The sequence below is a fragment of the Schistocerca serialis genome, chromosome 9 (genome assembly GCF_023864345.2).
Source record: "Schistocerca serialis cubense isolate TAMUIC-IGC-003099 chromosome 9, iqSchSeri2.2, whole genome shotgun sequence".
Taxonomy (NCBI): domain Eukaryota; kingdom Metazoa; phylum Arthropoda; class Insecta; order Orthoptera; family Acrididae; genus Schistocerca; species Schistocerca serialis.
In genome coordinates this window covers 176,733,048-176,753,173 of record NC_064646.1, presented here as the reverse complement: position 1 = coordinate 176,753,173, position 20,126 = coordinate 176,733,048, and the positions used below count along the sequence as shown (strand labels likewise).

The window sequence follows — 20,126 nt, the reverse complement described above, 5'->3', positions numbered from 1 at the left end:
CGTGAAGTCAGGGGAGTGCAGTGGATGGTATAGCACTTACCTGCCCCATCAGTCAAACAAATTAGTAACAGCTTGCACTCTACGTGCTTGAGTATTGGCCTCCAAAATGATAGCCAGGTCCTGCAGAAAGTTTCATCACTTCTGTCGTAGGTTGTGTTCCAAAAATGAACAGCATAGAGACAGAAGTGATGACATTTTCTGCAGGACATGACCATCATTTTGCAGGTCAATGCTCAAGCACGTACAGTGCAAGCTGTTACTGATTTGTTTGACTGATGGGGCTGCAAGTGCTTTACCATCTACTGCACTCCCCTCACTTAAGCCCTCGTGAGTTCAACTCAATTTCTAAAAAAAAGGATACACTTCACGGCATTCGCTTCAGAACTGTTACAAATTCGTCGGGCAATAGACCGCGCCGCTCGAATTGTCAACACAACTGGCGCTGCTAGGAGTGTCCTACGACTTCCACATCGCTGGCAACGGGTTAAACACAACGCTGGTGACTACTTTTAAGGTCAGTAAAACTTTGAAACACGTATCTATTTTGTACGAGCTGTAAATAAATTCTTGCCACTATTAAAGTTCCAATCCTCGTATTTGTCAGAAGTTACTTTCCAAACACATGAGGTGTCAAAACAAGCAAATACCTCAAGGATGCATGCAATGCATAATAATAGATGTGGATAAACAAGACCTGTTGAGTGAGTGAGTGAATACGAATGAATTCCGGTAAGATTTAGTAAGCAGCGTTCGCACCCGAGGACGACGGCCAGACGCACCACTGAAATATTTTGTCAAGACGACTGTTTGATTCGGCTACAGACACTGTAAGACTATAATCGAGATCCCATATCGTTTGATTGCTCCATCGGCTATCAGTCACAACAGTCAAGTATCTAGGAGTACCCGTCTGAGCTAGGGGTGGCACTTCAATCTAGCAACGGGCAGGCAGACATGTACCAGACACAGGTTTACTGGTAGAATCCTTAAAAACTGCAATTCAGCGACGAAAGTGATGGCTTACTCTCGTTCCATCTGTTCCTAAATACTATTCGTCGATCTGCGACCATTATCAAGTCCAGTTGACAGGAGAGAGATCTAAGCTTTCTTTTCTCTTTCTTGCGGAGGGTTTTCTTGGTATTTTAAGCCCTTTTTGTTTCTGCCATCTTGTCATTTTGCTCCCCAACACGTCCACTACTTTCAGTGTCTCATTTGATAATCTAGTTTCCTCAGCATCACCTGATTTAATTTTACTACATTGCATTACTTTTTTTTGTTTTCGTTCATACTTATTTTATAATCTCTTTGCAAGACACGTCCATTCCGTTCAACTAATCTTTCAATTGTTTCGCAGTCTCCGACTAAAGAACATTGTCACTGGGAAAAATAACGATTTTATTTTCATCCCTATGAATTTTAATTCCCTTTCCCAATTTGTCTTTGGTTTCCTTTACCATTTGTTCAGTGTATAGACTGAATAACCAGGTGGATAGGCTACAACCCTTTCCCACTCCCTTATTAACTATTGGACTCATATTCTTCGATTCTTACAACTACAGAATGTTTTCGGTTGTAGATAACCTTTCGCTCTCTGCATTTCATCTCTGCAACCTTAAGAATTTCAAAGAGTGTATTCCAAGACACAATGAACATCACCGTGAAATTCTGGCGTTTTCAGAGTGGTACCGACAGTCCTGGCTGCTTAACAACCACGAATACAACAGGAAAGTGGAGTATATGATTCTGGTACGCTGCACAATGTACACATTAAGGTACGAGGGGCGTTCAGTAAGTTATGCAACACATTTTTTTCTCGGAAAGTTCTCTAAAAAATGCAGAATTTGCTATGGGACATCGTCCCATTTTCCTGCTTTGGTCCACATAGTACCAGTACGTGGCATCACTATACATAGCCTTCAAAATGGCGTCTGTAACGGAGATGCGTTCCAAGCAGAGAGCCTTCATTGGGTATCTTTTGGCAGAAAACCAGAGCATCGCAGATATTCACAGGCGCTTGCGATTATCTACGAAGATTTGGCAGTTGAGCAAAAGCACGGTGAGTCACTGGGCGAGGCGTCCGTCATGATCGCAATAAGGTAGCGCAAACCTTTCTCATCTCAGCTGTGACTCCTGGAATGTTGGATCCTGCGGACAGCCTTATTCGAGGTGATCGACGAACCACAACCAAACACTTCGCTGCTCAACTGGACGTCTCAGTTGGTAGTGCGGACACACTCGTCCACCACTTGGGTGTCTGTCCGCTGGGTTCCGCGCTGCCTAACGTAACAGCAACGAAGGACCGTCTGTGCGAAGTTGCTTGAGCACTACCAGGCTGATCGTGATATTTTTCTTATCAAACATCGTCACAGGCGGTGAAACATGGATTCATCACTTCTTCTTCTTCTTTCTTGGCTCTGCAGCACATGATGAGCCTTGGCCCCTTCTACAATTTCCTTCCATCTCTTTCGGTCCTTTGCCAATACTCTCCAGTTTCTATAGCCGATCTTCCTAAGATCTTCGATTACTCCACCTTCCCATCTGGCTCTTGGTCGACCACGTCCTCTCTGCCCCCCTGGCTCTCCTTGTAATATTCTTTTTGGTACTTCTGTATCATTCATGCGAGCCACATATCCCACCCACCTCAGTCTGAATGATTTCACTATCCTCCTGATGGGTTGGTCTTTGTATATCGTATACAACTCATGGTTGTATCTCCTCCTCCATCTTACTCTTTCACAGATTGGGCCGATAATTCGTCTAAGTACGTTTCCGTCAAATGCATCCAGTGTTTCAATATCTTTAGATGTTAATGTCCAGGCTTCAGAGGCATATGTAAGCACTGGTCGTATAAGTGATTTATACATAGTTAATTTCGTGGTACGAATTAGGAGCCTTGAGGATAGAAGTCTTGTTAGAGCAAAATAGGCTCTGTTGGCCAGTATTAATCTCTACTTAATTTCAAAGGAGGTATCATTTAGATGTGTAACTGTCGAGCCCAGATACTTGAAATGTTCAACTCTCTCAAATGTATAATTGCCCATTGTTATTGCATTTGGCATATTTTCTCTATGTGCTTTTCCAGCTGACATATATTTTGTTTTTTGTTCATTAATAATTAACTCCATGTTCCTACTGGCCTGTTCAAGAGCTGTAAATGTCTCTTCCATTGCTTTTTGGGTTCTTGCAATTATATTTATGTAATCTGCGTAGGCCAGTATCTGCACCGATTTATAGAAGATCGTTCCTCTGTTCAGAAGGTTTGTGTTTCTCATCACCTTCTCACTGGAAACTAAACGCCAATCCATGGAGTTGCGCCACACCATCTCTCCTCCGAAGAAAAAGTTTAAAGGCGTACACTCAGCAGGTAAAGTTTGGCGACGGTCTTCTGGGATTTTGAAAGGGTTATTTTGTTTGATGTTCTCCCTCCTGGTGCTAGGATCAACTCTGTAGTGTATTCTAGTGTCCTTAGGATATGGAAGAAACGACAGCAACGTGTTCGCTGCCACAAAAGTGCAAACGAAATTCTTCTCCATTACAAAGCAAAGCCTCACGCAAATCTGCGCGTCCGAGAGGAGCTCACAAAACTTCATTGGACTGTTCTTCCACGTCCACCGTACAGCCCGGATCTCGCACCTTCCGACTTCCATCTCTTTGGCCAATGATGGACGCACTCCGCGAGAAGCAGTACGTGGGTGACGGGGAAGCTACTTATGCAGCAAGGCTTTGGCTCCGACGTCGACCGTACGGGTATGCACGCTCTCCCAGTAATGTAGCGTAAGGCCGTCGCATTGAAGAGATTATGTTGAAAAATAGGGAATTGTAACCAAAAGAGTAGGGAATGATATGATGTATTGGAATCCTGAATAAAACTAACCTGCTTTCAGAGAAAATGTGTTGCATTACTTATTGAACGCCACTCGCAGCTTACGGAGTATAGATTGAGTTATGGAGGTAGGAACGATTTCTTGCGAGCGCCTGTTTTTTTAGAAGCCGATATGTGGTAGCAGTATGAAAAACTAGAGCATGAAAGTCAAATGCACGTCGAGATTCGTGAACAATGATCATATTGTTAAGATGCACACATATATCATTCTCTCGAAAGCGGAGCGAATCTCCAAAAAAATTCAGTAAATCATGCGAAATATTCAGTATGCTGCTATTCGCGTGTCGCCAATGACTTTCTTGATAGCATTGGGCGGAATAGATTATTGCTGCGCTCATTTCAATGTTATTAGGGAAGGACGTGTACCGCCTGTTTTATTCATCTTGCATCTGCGATTAAAGCTAACACCGAACGGGAAGTTCGTCCTGTCAGGAGCGTGCCTTTGATCCTGACAACATGGGTAGAAGCAGTGACATAAACAGTATTTGAGAATATAAAATGGAACGTCTCATAGTTTCATTTGCAGTTAAAGCAAACGACAGACCTCGGTTCAATGGTAGCCAAACACCAGTGAAGCAGAATGATTAGAAAACGCACTAACGATATTTTAGAAAATTCAGCTGAATAAAAATTGTTTTGCAGGATGATGAATTGGAAACAAAATGCACAAAGTGAGTCATCTTTCTGAGTCGTACTTGTCAGTACATAGCATTTTGGGTCCCTGCATGCTATCTGATGCGGACCCCACCGAAATCCGCAAACTACACACTACCCTGGCAATTACAGCCGAAAACAATGTCAAGGATCGCATTACAACTCCGAAGCAATCTCGTACCACTGAACATGGTGTGCCAGTGCACCAATGATCTCACGTCAAACTTAAGACAGCTACAAATTCATCTAAAAACATTCAACAGCCTAGATCGCATAAAATATCTCTTTATTTGAGACAGCCGGTTTCCATAGACTGTGCTTTCATTTTTAGGTCTGTAACAAAATGCATATACATGGAATATGTCTCACAACATGAGGTAAGACGTAACATTTAAGATAAAAGCTTTAGTTTAGCATTAGAAAAATCGGAAACGGAACTGTATTTTTACAGACCATAAAATTCTTTTTGTTCTGAAAACGTTTCACTTTAAGATGAACGTCACGTCAAGTTGTCATGTGGATAACAATCAGCACGTTATAAAAGGTTTATCATAATTAAAATATTTAAAAACGTAAATCATGTCCAAAATATATCGCTCATAGATGATTGTTACATCACAAAAACACAGTACACAGCAGCACATCTGTTTACATAAGCCGGACAGAGTCTAAAAGAATTTAGAATTACCTAGATTATATTCAGCCATAATTTAAGGAAGAGAGTACTTGGTGACGCCCAACAAATGTTACGCATAATTTGAAAGTTTTTCCAAAATTTCACTTTCTGTCAGAGTCGTCCATGAAGAAATGATGCTTTTATAAGCCACCTAAGCTCCACCCTAGACCACACTTAACGCAAAGCAACCAATTTTCCTCGGTTGGAGGAAGAGTGCAATGTTTAAATTTAGAACCTGTACTGTAGCATAGCTATAGTATGCTTGTTCTTCCGATACGTATACAAATTGTCGCTGGATCAAGGGATACTCAAAGCACTTGATCCCTTATCTCTGTGATTAATAGAACCCAGGACATGACTCCCTGAAGAACGCATTTTCGTGCGCAGCATTTTGGAACATACTGGTACCGTGTTCGAGAGTACTGGATGTACCTGCGGGATTATATCGTTGAACGACACGTACCTAAGGAGATATGATGCCCATGAACATTGACATGCGTGTAAAACTAGCCTTTCTTAAACGGAGCGCAGTTTACCCAGACTACACTCATCCTAAACTAATAAAACCAACATAATTAGCGTTTTGCGTCTTCGACCATAACGCGTTTACATATTTAACGTCAAATATTTAACACATTAACTGATTTGTAATCAGATGTTTTAAGCTGTTTTACACATGAGAGTTCGATTCTTCAAATAATCGTGGGTGGGGCCAGGGGGGGGGGGAGACGACGACGACGACGACGACTGATTCGATTGAAAGTATAGTAGTTTAGCTCCTAATGCCAGCCGAAAGTGTGTGTGTATGTGTGTGCGTGCGCCTTTGGACCGATTTCAACCAAACTTTCCACACGCCCCTTAACACACACTAGACCGATTTCGACCAGACTTGGTACACACGTCCCTTGCTATCAGGCAACGATCACTTTGAGTGTAAAAACACCTACCTATCATAGTTAAGGAGATATAACGTCAGCCGCGCGGGTTTAGCCGAGCGGTCTCAGGCGCTGCAGTCATGGACTGTGCGGCTGGTCCCGGCGGAGGTTCGAGTCCTCCCTCGGGCATGGGTGTGTGTGTTTGTCCTTGGGATAATTTAGGTTAAGTAGTGTGTACGCTTAGGGACTGATGACCTTAGCAGTTAAGTCCCATAAGATTTCACACACATTTGAACATTTTTAAGATATAACGTCATAAACAGTGAGATGCGTCAAAAACTGAGGCATCATGCGTGACGTTTAAATTTATTACTTCTGTGCTACTCGTTCTATTCGCAGTAAATTTGTCAGAAGTATCCACATATGCCACTGAATGTACCTGCACAAAATATATCATTGCACGGTTCATAGTTCAAGAGACATGACATCATAAATATCGAAATGCGGGAAAAAATGCCGCGACATGCATAAAATTTAACACATTTATTCTTTACTTCTGAAACCCTACTACTACCAAGTCAACTTAAGGAAACCCCTGATACCTGGCAGCGCTTTTGACAGCTTTCAACTGCGAAGCGCAAAGGACTGTAGGCGTAAACAATAGCCGTCAATGGTGTTATGAAGAGGATTCAAAAATGGTTCAAATGGTTCTGAGCACTATGGGACTTAACATCTTAGGTCATCAGTCCCCTAGAACTTAGAACTACTTAAACCTAACAAACCTAAGGACATCACACACATCCATGCCCGAGGCAGGATTCGAACCTGCGACCGTAGCGGTCGCGCAGTTCCAGACTGTAGCGCCTAGAACCGCTCGGCCACCCTGGCCGGCTGAAGAGGATTGCCACACAGATGTTAACAAAATCGTTTTGTAGAATCGCGAAACAGCTGCGCCCAGATGCCAGGACTTGTTTCTAGAAATAAAGTTTGTAATGAAGTTCTCATTTAAATAAACATTACAGAGAATTCGTTTTTTGCATAGCATATCTTTTGATTTGCATACTGTACTAACAAATTTGTACATATGCATATTTCTTTGTATGACTGTTTCATAATTTTAAATGTATTTTTACGCAATATGGAAATGAAATGTTTTCCGTATTACACTACAAACACGGATCATTTTTTGTTTTGTTTTTGTTTCCAATAGAAAATTGGAAAAATGAAAACCAGCGCAATACCAGGTTTTTCAGCTAGTTTTAAATTTAAATGACGGAAGTATTACATCTGAACACAAAGAGAGACCGAAACGACACTCCCGTTACCATTCTCGAGCGCTACCGTTTTTTTTCATCTTTATATATTTTACGAAACGAACCCAGGCCACCAATGCTGTACCGAGCGACGTGGCGCAGTGGTTAGCACACTGGACTCGCATTCGGGAGGACGACGGTTCAATCCCGTCTCCAGCCATCCTGATTTAGGTTTTCCGTGATTTCCCTAAATCGCTTCAGGCAAATGCCGGGATGGTTCCTTTGAAAGGGCACGGCCGATTTCCTTCCCAATCCTTCCCTAACCCGAGCATAAGCTCCGTCTCTAATGGCCTCGTTGTCGACGGGACGTTAAACACTAACCACCACCACCACCACCACCAATGCTGTAATGACCGAACGACAAAATAGGCAGGGAATTACAGAATTAAAGACGCTCGGAAAATTTCACAGTCGATTTTATCGAGAACTTTAGAGTTGCATCGAACTTCTTTGTGGGACTGATATATGAGTTCTAAGCGTCACACAGTATAAATATACAAAAAAATCACAAAAATCTGATTGCATGCGTTCTCCTTGTGAATGAAGTATTATTGTTTTTGTGGCTTGGCATCTCACCAGTGTCAGCTTCTCATTTGCTAACGTAAATGATCCACGGATGAGTAAATAATTAACAAGAGGACCACCAAATCTGCTAATGACGGATTTTGATGAGGCTTAGGTACAATGTAGAGGGAGCTCTCCTGAATACCTGGCTAGCGGCTTTTCATGCTGTTTGATGACGGTAGTGAATTTGCCCTTGATTACTCAGCGCACTATACTTCCTGAGGGATCTTCTTTCAGCTGTCCCTCTGTACAAGCTCTTCCTTCATCCATTTCACTGCGCTCTTTTGACACACACTGGAACACAACTGATGCTAGTGACTAAAGCCAGTTGGCGCTTTATAGCGACTGGGAATTCCGTAACGGCAGAAGGGACTACAGAAAGTGGAGTCAAGTCTAGGAAATGCAGAAAGCGACGTTGTCAAAATATTTGGAATTTTAACTACGAACCACAAACGGAAAACACATTTGAAGAAAGTGTGCTGTTATAGTTGATTTATTAACGAAATTACTACGGCGAAAACGATTGTTTCTAGATAATTTTGCATGACGTATATTATTTAATGGTATCTTGTATGATGAAACTGAAAAAAAAAAGATGTACACGGGGCATTATTTGAAGTCGTACCTACTGCGTGGTAGCTCTGAACTTTAAAGACAGCGCTACACTTGTTTGGTAGAATCGTGATTAACGTTAGAGGTATAGAATGAGATGACAAGAGTCACGGGATAGGGATGTGCACATATAGAGATACCACTAGTATCGCGTACGCATTGCGTAAAAGGGCAGTGCATTGGTGGAGCTGCCATTTGTAGTCACCGGATTCATGTAAAAGGCATTCTGACGCGATTATCACCGCACGACTCGAATTAACAGACTTTGAACGCGGGATGGGAGGTGGAGTTAGGCGCATGGGAATACAATTTCGGAAATAGTTAGGGAGTTCAATATTCCGAGATCCGCAGTGTCGAGAGTGTGCCGAGAACACCCAACCATTACCTCCCACCACGGACAACGCAGCGGCCGACGGCCTTCAACTGTACAAATGTGTGTGAATTCCTAAGGGACCAAACTGCTGAGGTCATCGGTCCCTAGTCCGCCCCCGGTAGTTGAGTGGTGCCGCAACGCTAGCTCAGCGTTTAGCTACCCTCTGTAATAAAAAACTGAGTGAACGGATCAACGAACAACCTGAACGAGTGTCATTAGACGTCCGCCACGAACAAAGTCGACAAACAATATAGAACAAAATGAGTAAGTGGTCAGCGCGACAGTATGACAATCCTAAGAGCCCGGGTTCGATTACCGACTGGGTTGCAGATTTTCTCCGCTCAGGGACTGGGTGTTGTGTTGTCCTAATCATCATCATTTCATCCTCATCGACGCGCAAGTCGCCGAAGTGGTGTGAAATCGAAAGACGCACCCGGCGAACGGTCTACCCGACGGGAGGCTCTAGTGACAAGACTTTTTTTTTTACGTTGGTCCCTAAGTTTACACACTACTTAAACTAACTTATGCTGAGAACAACACACACACCCATGCCCAAGGGAGGACTCGAACCTCCGGCGGGAGGGGCCACGCAGTTCGTGACATAGCGCCGACGGCCTACATCAAACCACCGAGAGCAGTGGCGTCTGCACAGAGTTGTCAGTGCTGACAGACAGTCAATAATGCGTGAAATAACCACAATGTGGGATGTACGACGAACGTATCCGTTAGGACAGTGCGCTGAATTTTGATGTTAATTGGCTATATCAGCAGATAACCGACGCGAGTACCTTTCCTAACTTCACGACATTGATTGCAGCGCCTCCCCTGGAAGACCGCGGCCTGCTGAGTCCAGGTTTAAGTTGGTAAGAATTAATGGCTGGGTTCGAGTGCGGCGCGGACCCCATGCAGCCATGGACCCAAGTTGTTAACAAGACACTGTATTACCTGGTGGTGGCTCCGTAATTGTGTGGGCTGTGTTTACATGGAATGTACTTGGTCCTCTGGGCCAACAGAACCGATCGTTGACTGGAAATGTTTATGTTCAGCTCCTCTGAGACCATTTGCAGCCATTCTTGGACTTCATGTTCCCAGTGACGATGGAATTTTTATGTATAATAATTCGCCAGCGGGCCATAATTGTTCGCGATTGGTTTGAAGAACATTCTGGACAATTTGAGCGAATGATTTGGTCACTCAGATCGTCCGACATGAGTGCCATTCAACATTTATGGGATATAACTGAGCGGTCAGTTCGTACATAAAATACTTTCGCAATTATGGACGCTATAGAGGCAGCATAGCTCAGTATTTCTACAGGGGACTTGTTGAGTCCGTGTCCGATCGAGTTGCTGCACTACGCCGGTCAAAAAGAGGTGCGACGAGATACGAGGTATACTATGACTTTTATCCCTCAGTCAACGAGGTACGAATAAAATTTCGACATCGATGTTCTCCGAAACTAGGGACAGGAGCGTGAAAATCCGCTATCCATTTACTCGGGACAGATCGCTCTACAAAATATCAAAGACAAACATCAAAATCCGTGATTAATAGGACTGATGGTCGCCTTACCATATTTGACGGACAGTAAGATGCTACAGACTTTAACATGTACCTTAATTTTTAAGCAATTCTTTTTAAAGAAATAACGTTTTATAATTTTTATTGTTAGATTACAAAGCCAGACTCAAAAAACATTCTTAGTTTAAAATCCCTGAAAATTGCCATCTGAGCTTCCTTCTTCTTTTTCTTCTTACTCTCTATTGTCATCGTTGTCCTCTTCACTCACTGTTCACTGCCATCGAGAGCGTTACTTATGCCCCACTTCTTGAAAGATTTAATAATAACGTCTTCTCTTACTCTAGACCACGACTGTTCTATCCACTGACACACGTGTTTGATTGTAGGACATTTTAAAGCTCCCCTCGGCATTTATTCATGTTGGATTTTGTCCATCATCCATTTGTTTTATTTCTTTCTTATATACACCTTAAATGTTTTATTCATCGAGAGTTCAAGAGATTGCAATTTTGAAATAAGTGCTGCGGGAATAAGAAGCAGCTCTGTATTTTTCTGTGCCAATTTCTCTTTTACGGAATTTTTCAAATGATCTAGCACCTTTCCTTCTCTCCCGCAGCTTGGTAAATCCATAATCTCATACCAGCCTCGTGCATCCAATAACTGTCATGTACGTGAACAACGACACTTGACGGTATTTCCGAAGGCTTTTTCATTGTTTTGAGCTTGAAAAGGATCACTGTATTAAGTTTAGTAAGTCTGTTAAGTTCCACTGTAGCGCTAGCTTACGAACCTATGTTTGAACCTCTTTTTATTAATTCAGTTTCCATTTTGATGCCGTCTTTGTATCCATTTCAATTCATCATCTTCTAGTTTTGGCCATCTTGCATGAAGTCCTCTATTTGCACATTTAGTCTTTCTCATTTTTTCTTCACTTCTTTTTTAGTAGCCGGCTAATTGCGATTGGCTTTTCCTGTTGGTGGAGGGACGAAATGCTGCTGAGCTGGTCTGTTTCCACTTTCTTCTGCATATGCTATTACTTTCAATTTATAGCCCGCATCATATGAATACTTTTTATTTTTTTCCATTACAGAACTAGCTACTAACAAAAATATTGTACTGTTACCGATAACGTATATCACTTTCAGTTTAAGTTCACTGGCACCGTAGGCTGCAATGACGCATCAAATGGTTCAAATGGCTCTGAGCATTATGGGACTTAACCTCTGAAGTCATCAGTCCCCTAGAACGTAGACCAACTTAAACCTACCTAACCTAAGGACATTACACACATCCATGCCCGTGGTAGGATTCGAACCTGCGACCGTAGCGGTCACGCGGTTCCAGACTGTTAGCCGGCCGGAATGGCCGTGCGGTTCTAGGCGCTCCAGTCTGGAGCCGAGCGACCCCTCCGGTCGCAAGTTCGAATCCTGCCTCGGGCATGGGTGTGTGTGATGTTCTTAGGTTAGTTAGGTTTAATTAGTTCTAAGTTCTAGGCGACTGATGACCTCAGAAGTTAAGTCGCATAGTGCTCAGAGCCATTTTTTGGTTACAGACTGTAGCGCCTAGAACCGCTCGGCCACCCCGGCCGGCAATGACGTATCACACGCTACCCAATGTTCTGGGTTTGCGATGGTGGGGCGGAAGGGAAACAGTGTTAGCAAGCTTGTGAACTTCCGCATCTCATGTTTGTCTCGTCGGTGCACTGCTGTTGCTAGTTGAATCCAATGTTGCCAGATGGAGACATGTTTACCGCGGTGTCAAATATATGGCCGTTTTTAAGACTGGCGCGAATTTTAAATAGCACTCTGGACATTTTTGTATTAATTTAGAGTATAAGACGCACCTGAATTTTGGAGGCTATTTTTCAAAGAAGAAGGATCGCCTTGTTGTTGTTGTTGTTGTGGTCTTCAGTCCTGAGACTGGTTTGATGCAGCTCTCCATGCTACTCTATCCTGTGCAAGCTTCTTCATCTCCCAGTACTTACTGCAACCTACGTCCTTCTGAATCTGCTTAGTGTATTCATCTCTTGGTCTCCCTCTACGATTTTTACCCTCCACACTGCTCTCCAATGCTAAATTTGTGATCCCTTGGTGCCTCAGAACATGTCCTACCAACCGGTCCCTTCTTCTTGACAAGTTGTGGCACAAACTCCTCTTCTCCCCAATTCTGTTCAATACCTCCTCATTAGTTATGTGAGCTACCCATTTAATCTTCAGCATTCTTCTGTAGTACCACATTTCGAAAGCTTCTATTCTCTTCTTGACCAAACTATTTATCGTCCATGTTTCACTTCCATACATGGCTACACTCCATACAAATACTTTCAGAAACGACTTCCTAGCATTTAAATCAATACTCGATGTTAACAAATTTCTCTTCTTCAGAAACGCTTTCCTCGCCATTGCCAGTCTACATTTTATAGCCTCTCTACTTCGACCATCATCAGTTATTTTGTTACCCAAATAGCAAAACTCCGTTACTACTTTAAGTGTCTCATTTCCTAATCTAATTCCCTCAGCATCACCCGACTTAATTCGACTACATTCCATTGTCTTCGTTTTGCTTTTGTTGATGTTCATCTTATATCCTCCTTTCAAGACACTGTCCATTCCGTTCAACTGCTCTTCCAAGCCCTTTGCTGTCTCTGACAGAATTACAATGTCATCGGCGAACCTCAACGTTTTTATTTCTTCTGCATGGAGTTTAATACCTACTCCGAATTTTTCTTTTGTTTCCTTTACGGCTTGCTCAATATAGAGATTGAATAACATCGGGGACAGGCTACAACCCTGTCTCACTCCCTTCCCAACCGCTGCTTCCCTTTCATGTCCCTCGACTCTTATAACTGCCATCTGCTTTCTGTACAAATTGTAAATAGCTAACTTGAACCAAGTGTTAGCTTAGAGCGTCTTATAGTCCGTAAAATACGGTAAGTGTTTTGTGGGTACGCACCTCCTGAGGTGGCTGCGGGCTGTGGGGAAGGTGCTGGGGTCTTCCTTGAGGATGAAGCGGCGGGTGCCCAGCACGTACTGCTCGAAGTAGTGGCGCCAGTCGACGGCGGACACGTCGAAGGCGAAGTTGGTGGCGTCGGCGCCGCGCAGCTTGCCCAGCAGCTGGCGCACGTTCTCGCACGAGAAGCGCCACTCGCGCGTCGTGAAGTACTCCAGGCACGAGACGGCGCGCGACAGCTTCTTCTGCACGCGCACCATGCTGCAACAGACCGACAGCCGTCACGCTCTGACGCCGGACCTCACTGGTGAACGGGGTCACAACCAGTCCGCTTCCCTGTGTTTCTAATCGGGTGGCCGTGTGTGGTGTGCGTACTGTAAGACCTTCGGTACACACACAATCAGATTATTTGAATTGTCACTCTAACGAAGTAGGCGAGTGTCACTATATGTCTCGTGGTCTTTATCTTCTGCCGTTAGGTCAAACGATAGAAATGCCACTAGCACGCTTGGAGTAGCAGATTGACGGTGGCCAACTTTAAACAGAGCTTGATTAATTTTCACACACATTTTTTAAAATAATAACAAGCATAAAAATTACTTAACTTGTTTCTGGATGCTATTTACAATTGACATTCTGAAGTTCCTTTGGTATTGGTACGTTAATCTTATTCTCACATATATCTCTGATACTTGACAAAAGTATCTTCATGGCTATGTACAGGAATATGGTAATCTTATTAGGCGCAGACTGAAACTTGACTATCGACTGGTACAGACAAATGCAGACTGACTAATCGGAGGTCTGTACACTCGTTATAATACCTCGTGCGTTCATGTATCGCTGCGCGAGTGTGATTCGCGAGGAGAAAAGGTTCTACGTTAGCAGCAATTTCATTGGCTGCGTTACATATTAATACGCGGATCGGCGGAAGCAGAATTTGGTCCGTCCCTATGGCAGCCCCATCTCATAGTGCAGAGACGGACGAGCGCCGCGACTGCGCTGTTGTGCTTACTGGGGCGCGTTCTAGTGGGAAAGTTGTGTACGTGCTGACTACGCGGAACTATGTTCACAACACCGTGTATATTATTCTCCTGTTTACAGCAGGGTGCATGCACTAGGGATTGGGCAACGAAATACTGGGTGCAGCTACGCACGGGAGTTCAGTGTGGACTGTAATTATCGTATGGCAGCGAAACTTGGTAGATATACTTTTGCATTAATGCGAAGCCGATTTACGCTGGTAAAAAAATTAGTTCCACCTTCGGCCACCAGGTGAAAATCTGGCGTCATACAACATCTCGTAGACGTCTCCGGTGTTCATATTGAACAAATTGTGTAAGTGAAGGTAATAATAATATCAGCATTATGCTTTTCTCACTTGCTTGGCCTTTTCTATTCATGTCCTGTTCTTAATGTATTACATATGGAAACATTTCTGCATTTTTTCTTGCTTTCACAGCGCCAGACTTGTACGTGGTGGCTAAAATTGAAACTGATTTTTTTCCAGTGTAATTAGATTCTTCATTACCACATTAGAAAATCTACCAAGTTTCGCTGCCATACGATAATTACAGCCCTCAATGGACATCAGTGAGTAGCTGCACTTTAATTATAACCACCAATCTATATTCGATATAATCGCGTTTCGCTGTACTGAATATCGATATAGACAATTAATCGAATTTAAAATATTGACATTTCGACATATTCGTGCCAGTTATACACTTTTAAAATGCATGTTAATTATAACTGCCCATGTTATTTTAAGCTTTGAGGAGTGAGTTTTATGACTTAATAAAAAGTCAAGAAAAGCCAGACTTAATTATATATTATTTTACATATAAAGAGAAAAAATTAGGAAAAAATTAAAAAAAGTTATACTACGCATACGAAAAAATAGACAGGTAAAATCACTCAAAACAGAGATGAAAAGGTGATTGTTAAAAGGTACCTAAGTCCTATTTGTCACTTTTTGAGATAATTGCATTTTCGCTATCTATAGGGATTTACGCACGTTTGAGTGTCAAAAAGTGCGTCTATCAAGCTTTATTTCTACGTGTTACAGGCAGGGTTTTTACTGAAGTGAATGTCAAAAGGTACCTACGTCAGTAATTATGGTCCCTTTTAACACTCAAACGTTGGCAACACTGCAAAATTTAAAGAGACATGGATGTATGAGCTCATTTCCTGTGTACAAAATGCGCTGTGCATCTGATACAGGCCTCACATATTTGCCTTGCCATCTGAACTGTCCATCAAAAAATGTATGAGTTGAATAATATAAAATGCCCTGGTATAAATACGAAGTATGAGTATTTTAATACACATTTCAAAGACAGGTTTAAGTTCGGAAACCACAAATTGGCGCCTGTTGCTTTTATGAGGAAGAGAAGATGCGAATACGTGATCCTCGCTTAAAGGATGCTGCGAAAAGACTCGTGATTGATGATGCACATCAGGCGAGCTGAACGGTTCACGTCTGCTCTTTATGAAACGACTAAAAAAGAGTACAGTAAATGAAAACACCTTAGGACCTGTATTTGACGCTATACAAAACAAAATGTAAGTTTACCAGAGATTTCTGTTCAGGAAATTTATTAAAAAAAGGTTCAAATGGCTCTGCGCACTATGGGACTTAACAGCTATGGTCATCAGTCCCCTAGAACTTAGAACTACTTAAACCTAACTAACCTAAGGACATCACACGACACCCAGCCATCACGAGGCAGAGAAAATCCCTGACCCCGCCGGGAATCGAACCCGGGAATCCGGGCGTGGGAAGCGAGAACGCTACCGCACGACCACGAGATGCGGGCAGGAAATTTATTACTTGAGGGATATCACAGTGAACGTTTTTTGTATTTTCAACACTAAAACAGATTGAGCCCATTACATCTACCATGAAAGTCAGGCCCATAAAGGACCCGATGAAGCTACTTCGTTCCCGTTGGACTACACTAAAAACCATGTACCCGAGAGAGTTGCCGAGTTATACCTGTTTCCAGATAATTTTCCCAGCTAAGCAAGAACCATGCACTGTCTAGAGTTTGTCTAGCTCTAACTGATACGTGCAAGTTTAAAACGATTAAACATTTTTGTCCCTTTACGTGGACATTCATGCAATCCATGCGACAGAAAATTCAGGGTAATAAAACGTTCCACTTGGAAACGTCACTGTTTCTACGCTCCAAGTGAATTCTGTGAGTTTATAGCTAATGCTGAGAAAAAATATACTGCGGCAGTTATGCGGGTCGAGACCGACATAATCATCGGTGTTCTACTTGGTGGCCTACTTATTACAAGAAGTCGTCAATCTCTCTCTTGAAATCAGACACCTGCCAAGAAATGAAAGAGCCCATTTTAGTATTTCCAATTATCACTATTTTTGAGTTCTCTCACGAACACAAAGGTATTGTAAAAACGATTGAATACATATGTCATACATGACCAGGTGGTTTTCAAAGACTTAATACATTTATCTTCAAGAAAACTAATGAAGTATCTTCACCTAGTCAAGAAGCTTATCAACAACGAAAAAATATATCAAAAGTTAAGAAACTGAAGACTTAAAGAAAATTAACCTGTACATTGTAAAAAAAAAAAAAAAAAAAAAAAAAACCAGAAAGGCTTTGACGATCAACTTTTACAGTGGTCAGTAGCTTCTGTTTCTCTCAATGATAATGCATAAGGTTCAGAAAAACAAGCCTTTATAATGTAATAATATTCATTAAACATTAAAGATTTGTGGCTCCAATATGAGCTAACAGATCGTACTCATTATTTAATAAAAACCTGCATTATTTAAAGCAAAACCACACTTTAAATTGTATTGAATGTTAAAGGGCACCTAAATCAACAAGATAAAATAATTTTTGTCCGACTTCCTATTAGGTATTAAGTGTGGAAATGTGTACCTAATTGTAGGGCTATGTGTATATTTTAATATGTAACTTTACCAAATAATATTAAGTAAACACACAAGGGAAAAAGTTTGTTTGTCTTTTCTCAAAACTATGAGAAAGTGACTTTAGTGCTGTTTAACATTCACTCTTTCAGATAACATGAATGAAAAAATTATCAGTTCCAAAACTTATTGACTGAAGAACTTCAAAAAGTTAATTTGTTGGTATGTGCTGCTTTTAATATAATTCTCCGGCCAGAAATCACTTCACCACCTTTTGAAAGTAGCCTTTCTTCTGGAATGAAGCCCCTACAACAAATAAAGAATTCCTAGCTGTCTGATACGTACAGGAATAGTATTGAGCTTTTTCCCTCTACATCGTGAGTGAGTTGTCCCGTAACCGTCCAGGGTTGGTATTTGTAAATATATTGATAATTAGGGGTGCATAATGTTGCATGGGTGTACTAATATCCAAATCTTTGAACATGGTGCATTCAATGGCCAACATTATTGTACACTGTACTCCTGCACATGCATCATCTCAGCTGTGCATTCATCCCTGACTTCATATTTAATGAATGAACTTTATTGCAGTATCCGATGAATGGATTCACATGAAGTCTTCACAGTTCAGCACTTACGTTAGTGTGTTGTCTGATTTCTGTTAGGTCAATTATTTGTGACAGGCACTGAGAAACTCAGTCTACCAGTAATAGCATATATACAGCCTAGACATATATCTGTCGCCTTTCATGAAAACACAAGGTTATTCATCTATTATAGTGGGATCTTCAGTACTATCATTATAAACCAGAGCTCAACCATTACCATACGGTCTGGTCAGTTGCTGAAACGTAGAAGTATCTGAAAAACTTTCCAGAAATTTCTAGAAAACAGATACATCACGTCAAAAGATTAATTATTAATTATAATCTTTAAAACAAGTAGTTATGTCCGCAAGTGATAACGATGTATATGCCTTATATTCCTGCTGTGTGTAATTGGAGAATTGATAGTGGTCATGAAGATTGAAACATTTTACAATGCATCAACATTCAAACTTGTTCTTTTTTCTTCTGTAATTTATAATCTAAGAATGAATAAAATGAAAAGATTCGGAGGTAACTCATCTGTTCCAGATGAGTGTTATTTTTTAGCATCGGCAAATGAAGCCTATATAATAGGAAAGAATGTTAGGTAGTAATCCGAAATTATGACTTGCTCCAAGTCACGGTAGTGTGCTCGACAGTTTTCGAATGGTGAGAGATGGTTTGTTGAACGTTATGTCTAGATGTATAAATGATAATGTCAATGGCTCTGACGTACTGAACTGGGGAGAACCGCCACTAGTTACAATTCTAGAGAATACGAGTCAAAGATAACGTTGAAGGTAACTACATGCCAATAATCGTTCTGTTCAGTGATGTGTGAGCAGATAACGCCCTCAGCGATCGCAATGTTGCTACTTGTGTGGAAAGAACCCTGCTACACATCTTGTACTTTCAGCATTTCCTACGATTTGTTTGTTAGATAAAAACCATTGTCACCAAATGTGATATAGTTAGTTCAGCCCATCGAAAATGGTTATCTGCAGGAGTAAACAACAATGTGACTGGTCAGCGTTCTGGCAGCTGACCATTCGTTAGCTTCAAACAGTGGAGAGTTCATTGGCATCCATCAAAAGTAAGTTTTCTTACGACAGGAAATGATTGCTTTCCGGAATTCTGGCGCACAGATAGAAGAGAATTAAATTTTTGGGCCTGAAAAGAACTAAATTATCTTCTTAGTGAATTGAAACTGCTAATAAATAATTTTTTTAAATCAGTAATTTTTTACTTACAACGTTTACCACTAAGTCGTTTTTAATACAAATGTTTGTGTTTGTTTACGCATATTGGTTAATTAATGTAGGTATAGGTTACTTCGAATGTAGATGAATATAATCCACTCTTCTTAACGGACAAATTGTAAGCCTGATTGCAGGCATGTGGAATGTGAGGAATATCGAAGGGATTGCGTGCGTTGAGGCGCTAGAACAGCAGTAGAGAGCCTGTGAGTTGATTGGGAGTCTGCCACTGTACAGGTACATTTTTGAAGTGCTCAGCAGATGCGCGCAGGGGAACCAACGGTGTTGCTGAACTGGGGGAGGGGGGGGGGGGGCGTTAGAGGAACTCTTTGCCGCTATATTCATGCATTTGTCAGTATTACTCCTCAGCGTGATCTCATCACAGCAGGGTGTTCAAAGGTTCAATGGCTCTGAGCACTATGCGACTTAACTTCTGAGGTCATCAGTCGCCTAGAACTTAGAACTACTTAAACCTAACTAACCTAAGGACATCACACACATCCATGCCCGAGGCAGGATTCGAACCTGCGACCGTAGCGGTCGCTCGGTTCCAGACTGTAGCGCCCAGGACCGCACGGCCACTCCGGCCGGCCAGCAGGGTGTGAAACAGGAGGATTGAAAAAGCATGAACACCCTTTGCTGCTTCGGATCACGGTCAGATGTCGTCGAATGGTTTTGAATGGTTCAGTGGTTCTAACCTGTACACGACAGCACACACTCCAAAGGAGTCAGATCGCTTTCGATGGGGTTGCTGGTTCACGATGTCCTTAGAGAAAGGCTGAACCTTCCTGGGAGGGGGTGTCACCAGTTCCGAACGTTGTCGAGGATGCCGTCCTGCTACTCATAGCACTGCGAACTGTCGTTTTCGTCTGAGAAATGTGTGGGAATCAACTCCGCAAGGGAACGGCTGGTTTCACTGACGCTGTTTATGCCACCTCCTGAGAGCTTTTCATGAG

General features: G+C 42.1%; 1 protein-coding gene across 2 annotated transcripts in view; it reads right to left on the bottom strand.

Moving 5' to 3' along the window:
• Window positions 1-20,126, bottom strand: part of LOC126419183 (putative fatty acyl-CoA reductase CG5065) — a 274,492-nt gene that overhangs the window by 20,563 nt on the left and 233,803 nt on the right. For both annotated transcript variants that reach the window (XM_050086314.1, XM_050086315.1), the window contains one exon: window positions 13,424-13,681. In XM_050086314.1, coding sequence (XP_049942271.1) covers window positions 13,424-13,681 — 258 coding nt within the window. The remainder of the gene's footprint in view (window positions 1-13,423; window positions 13,682-20,126) is intronic.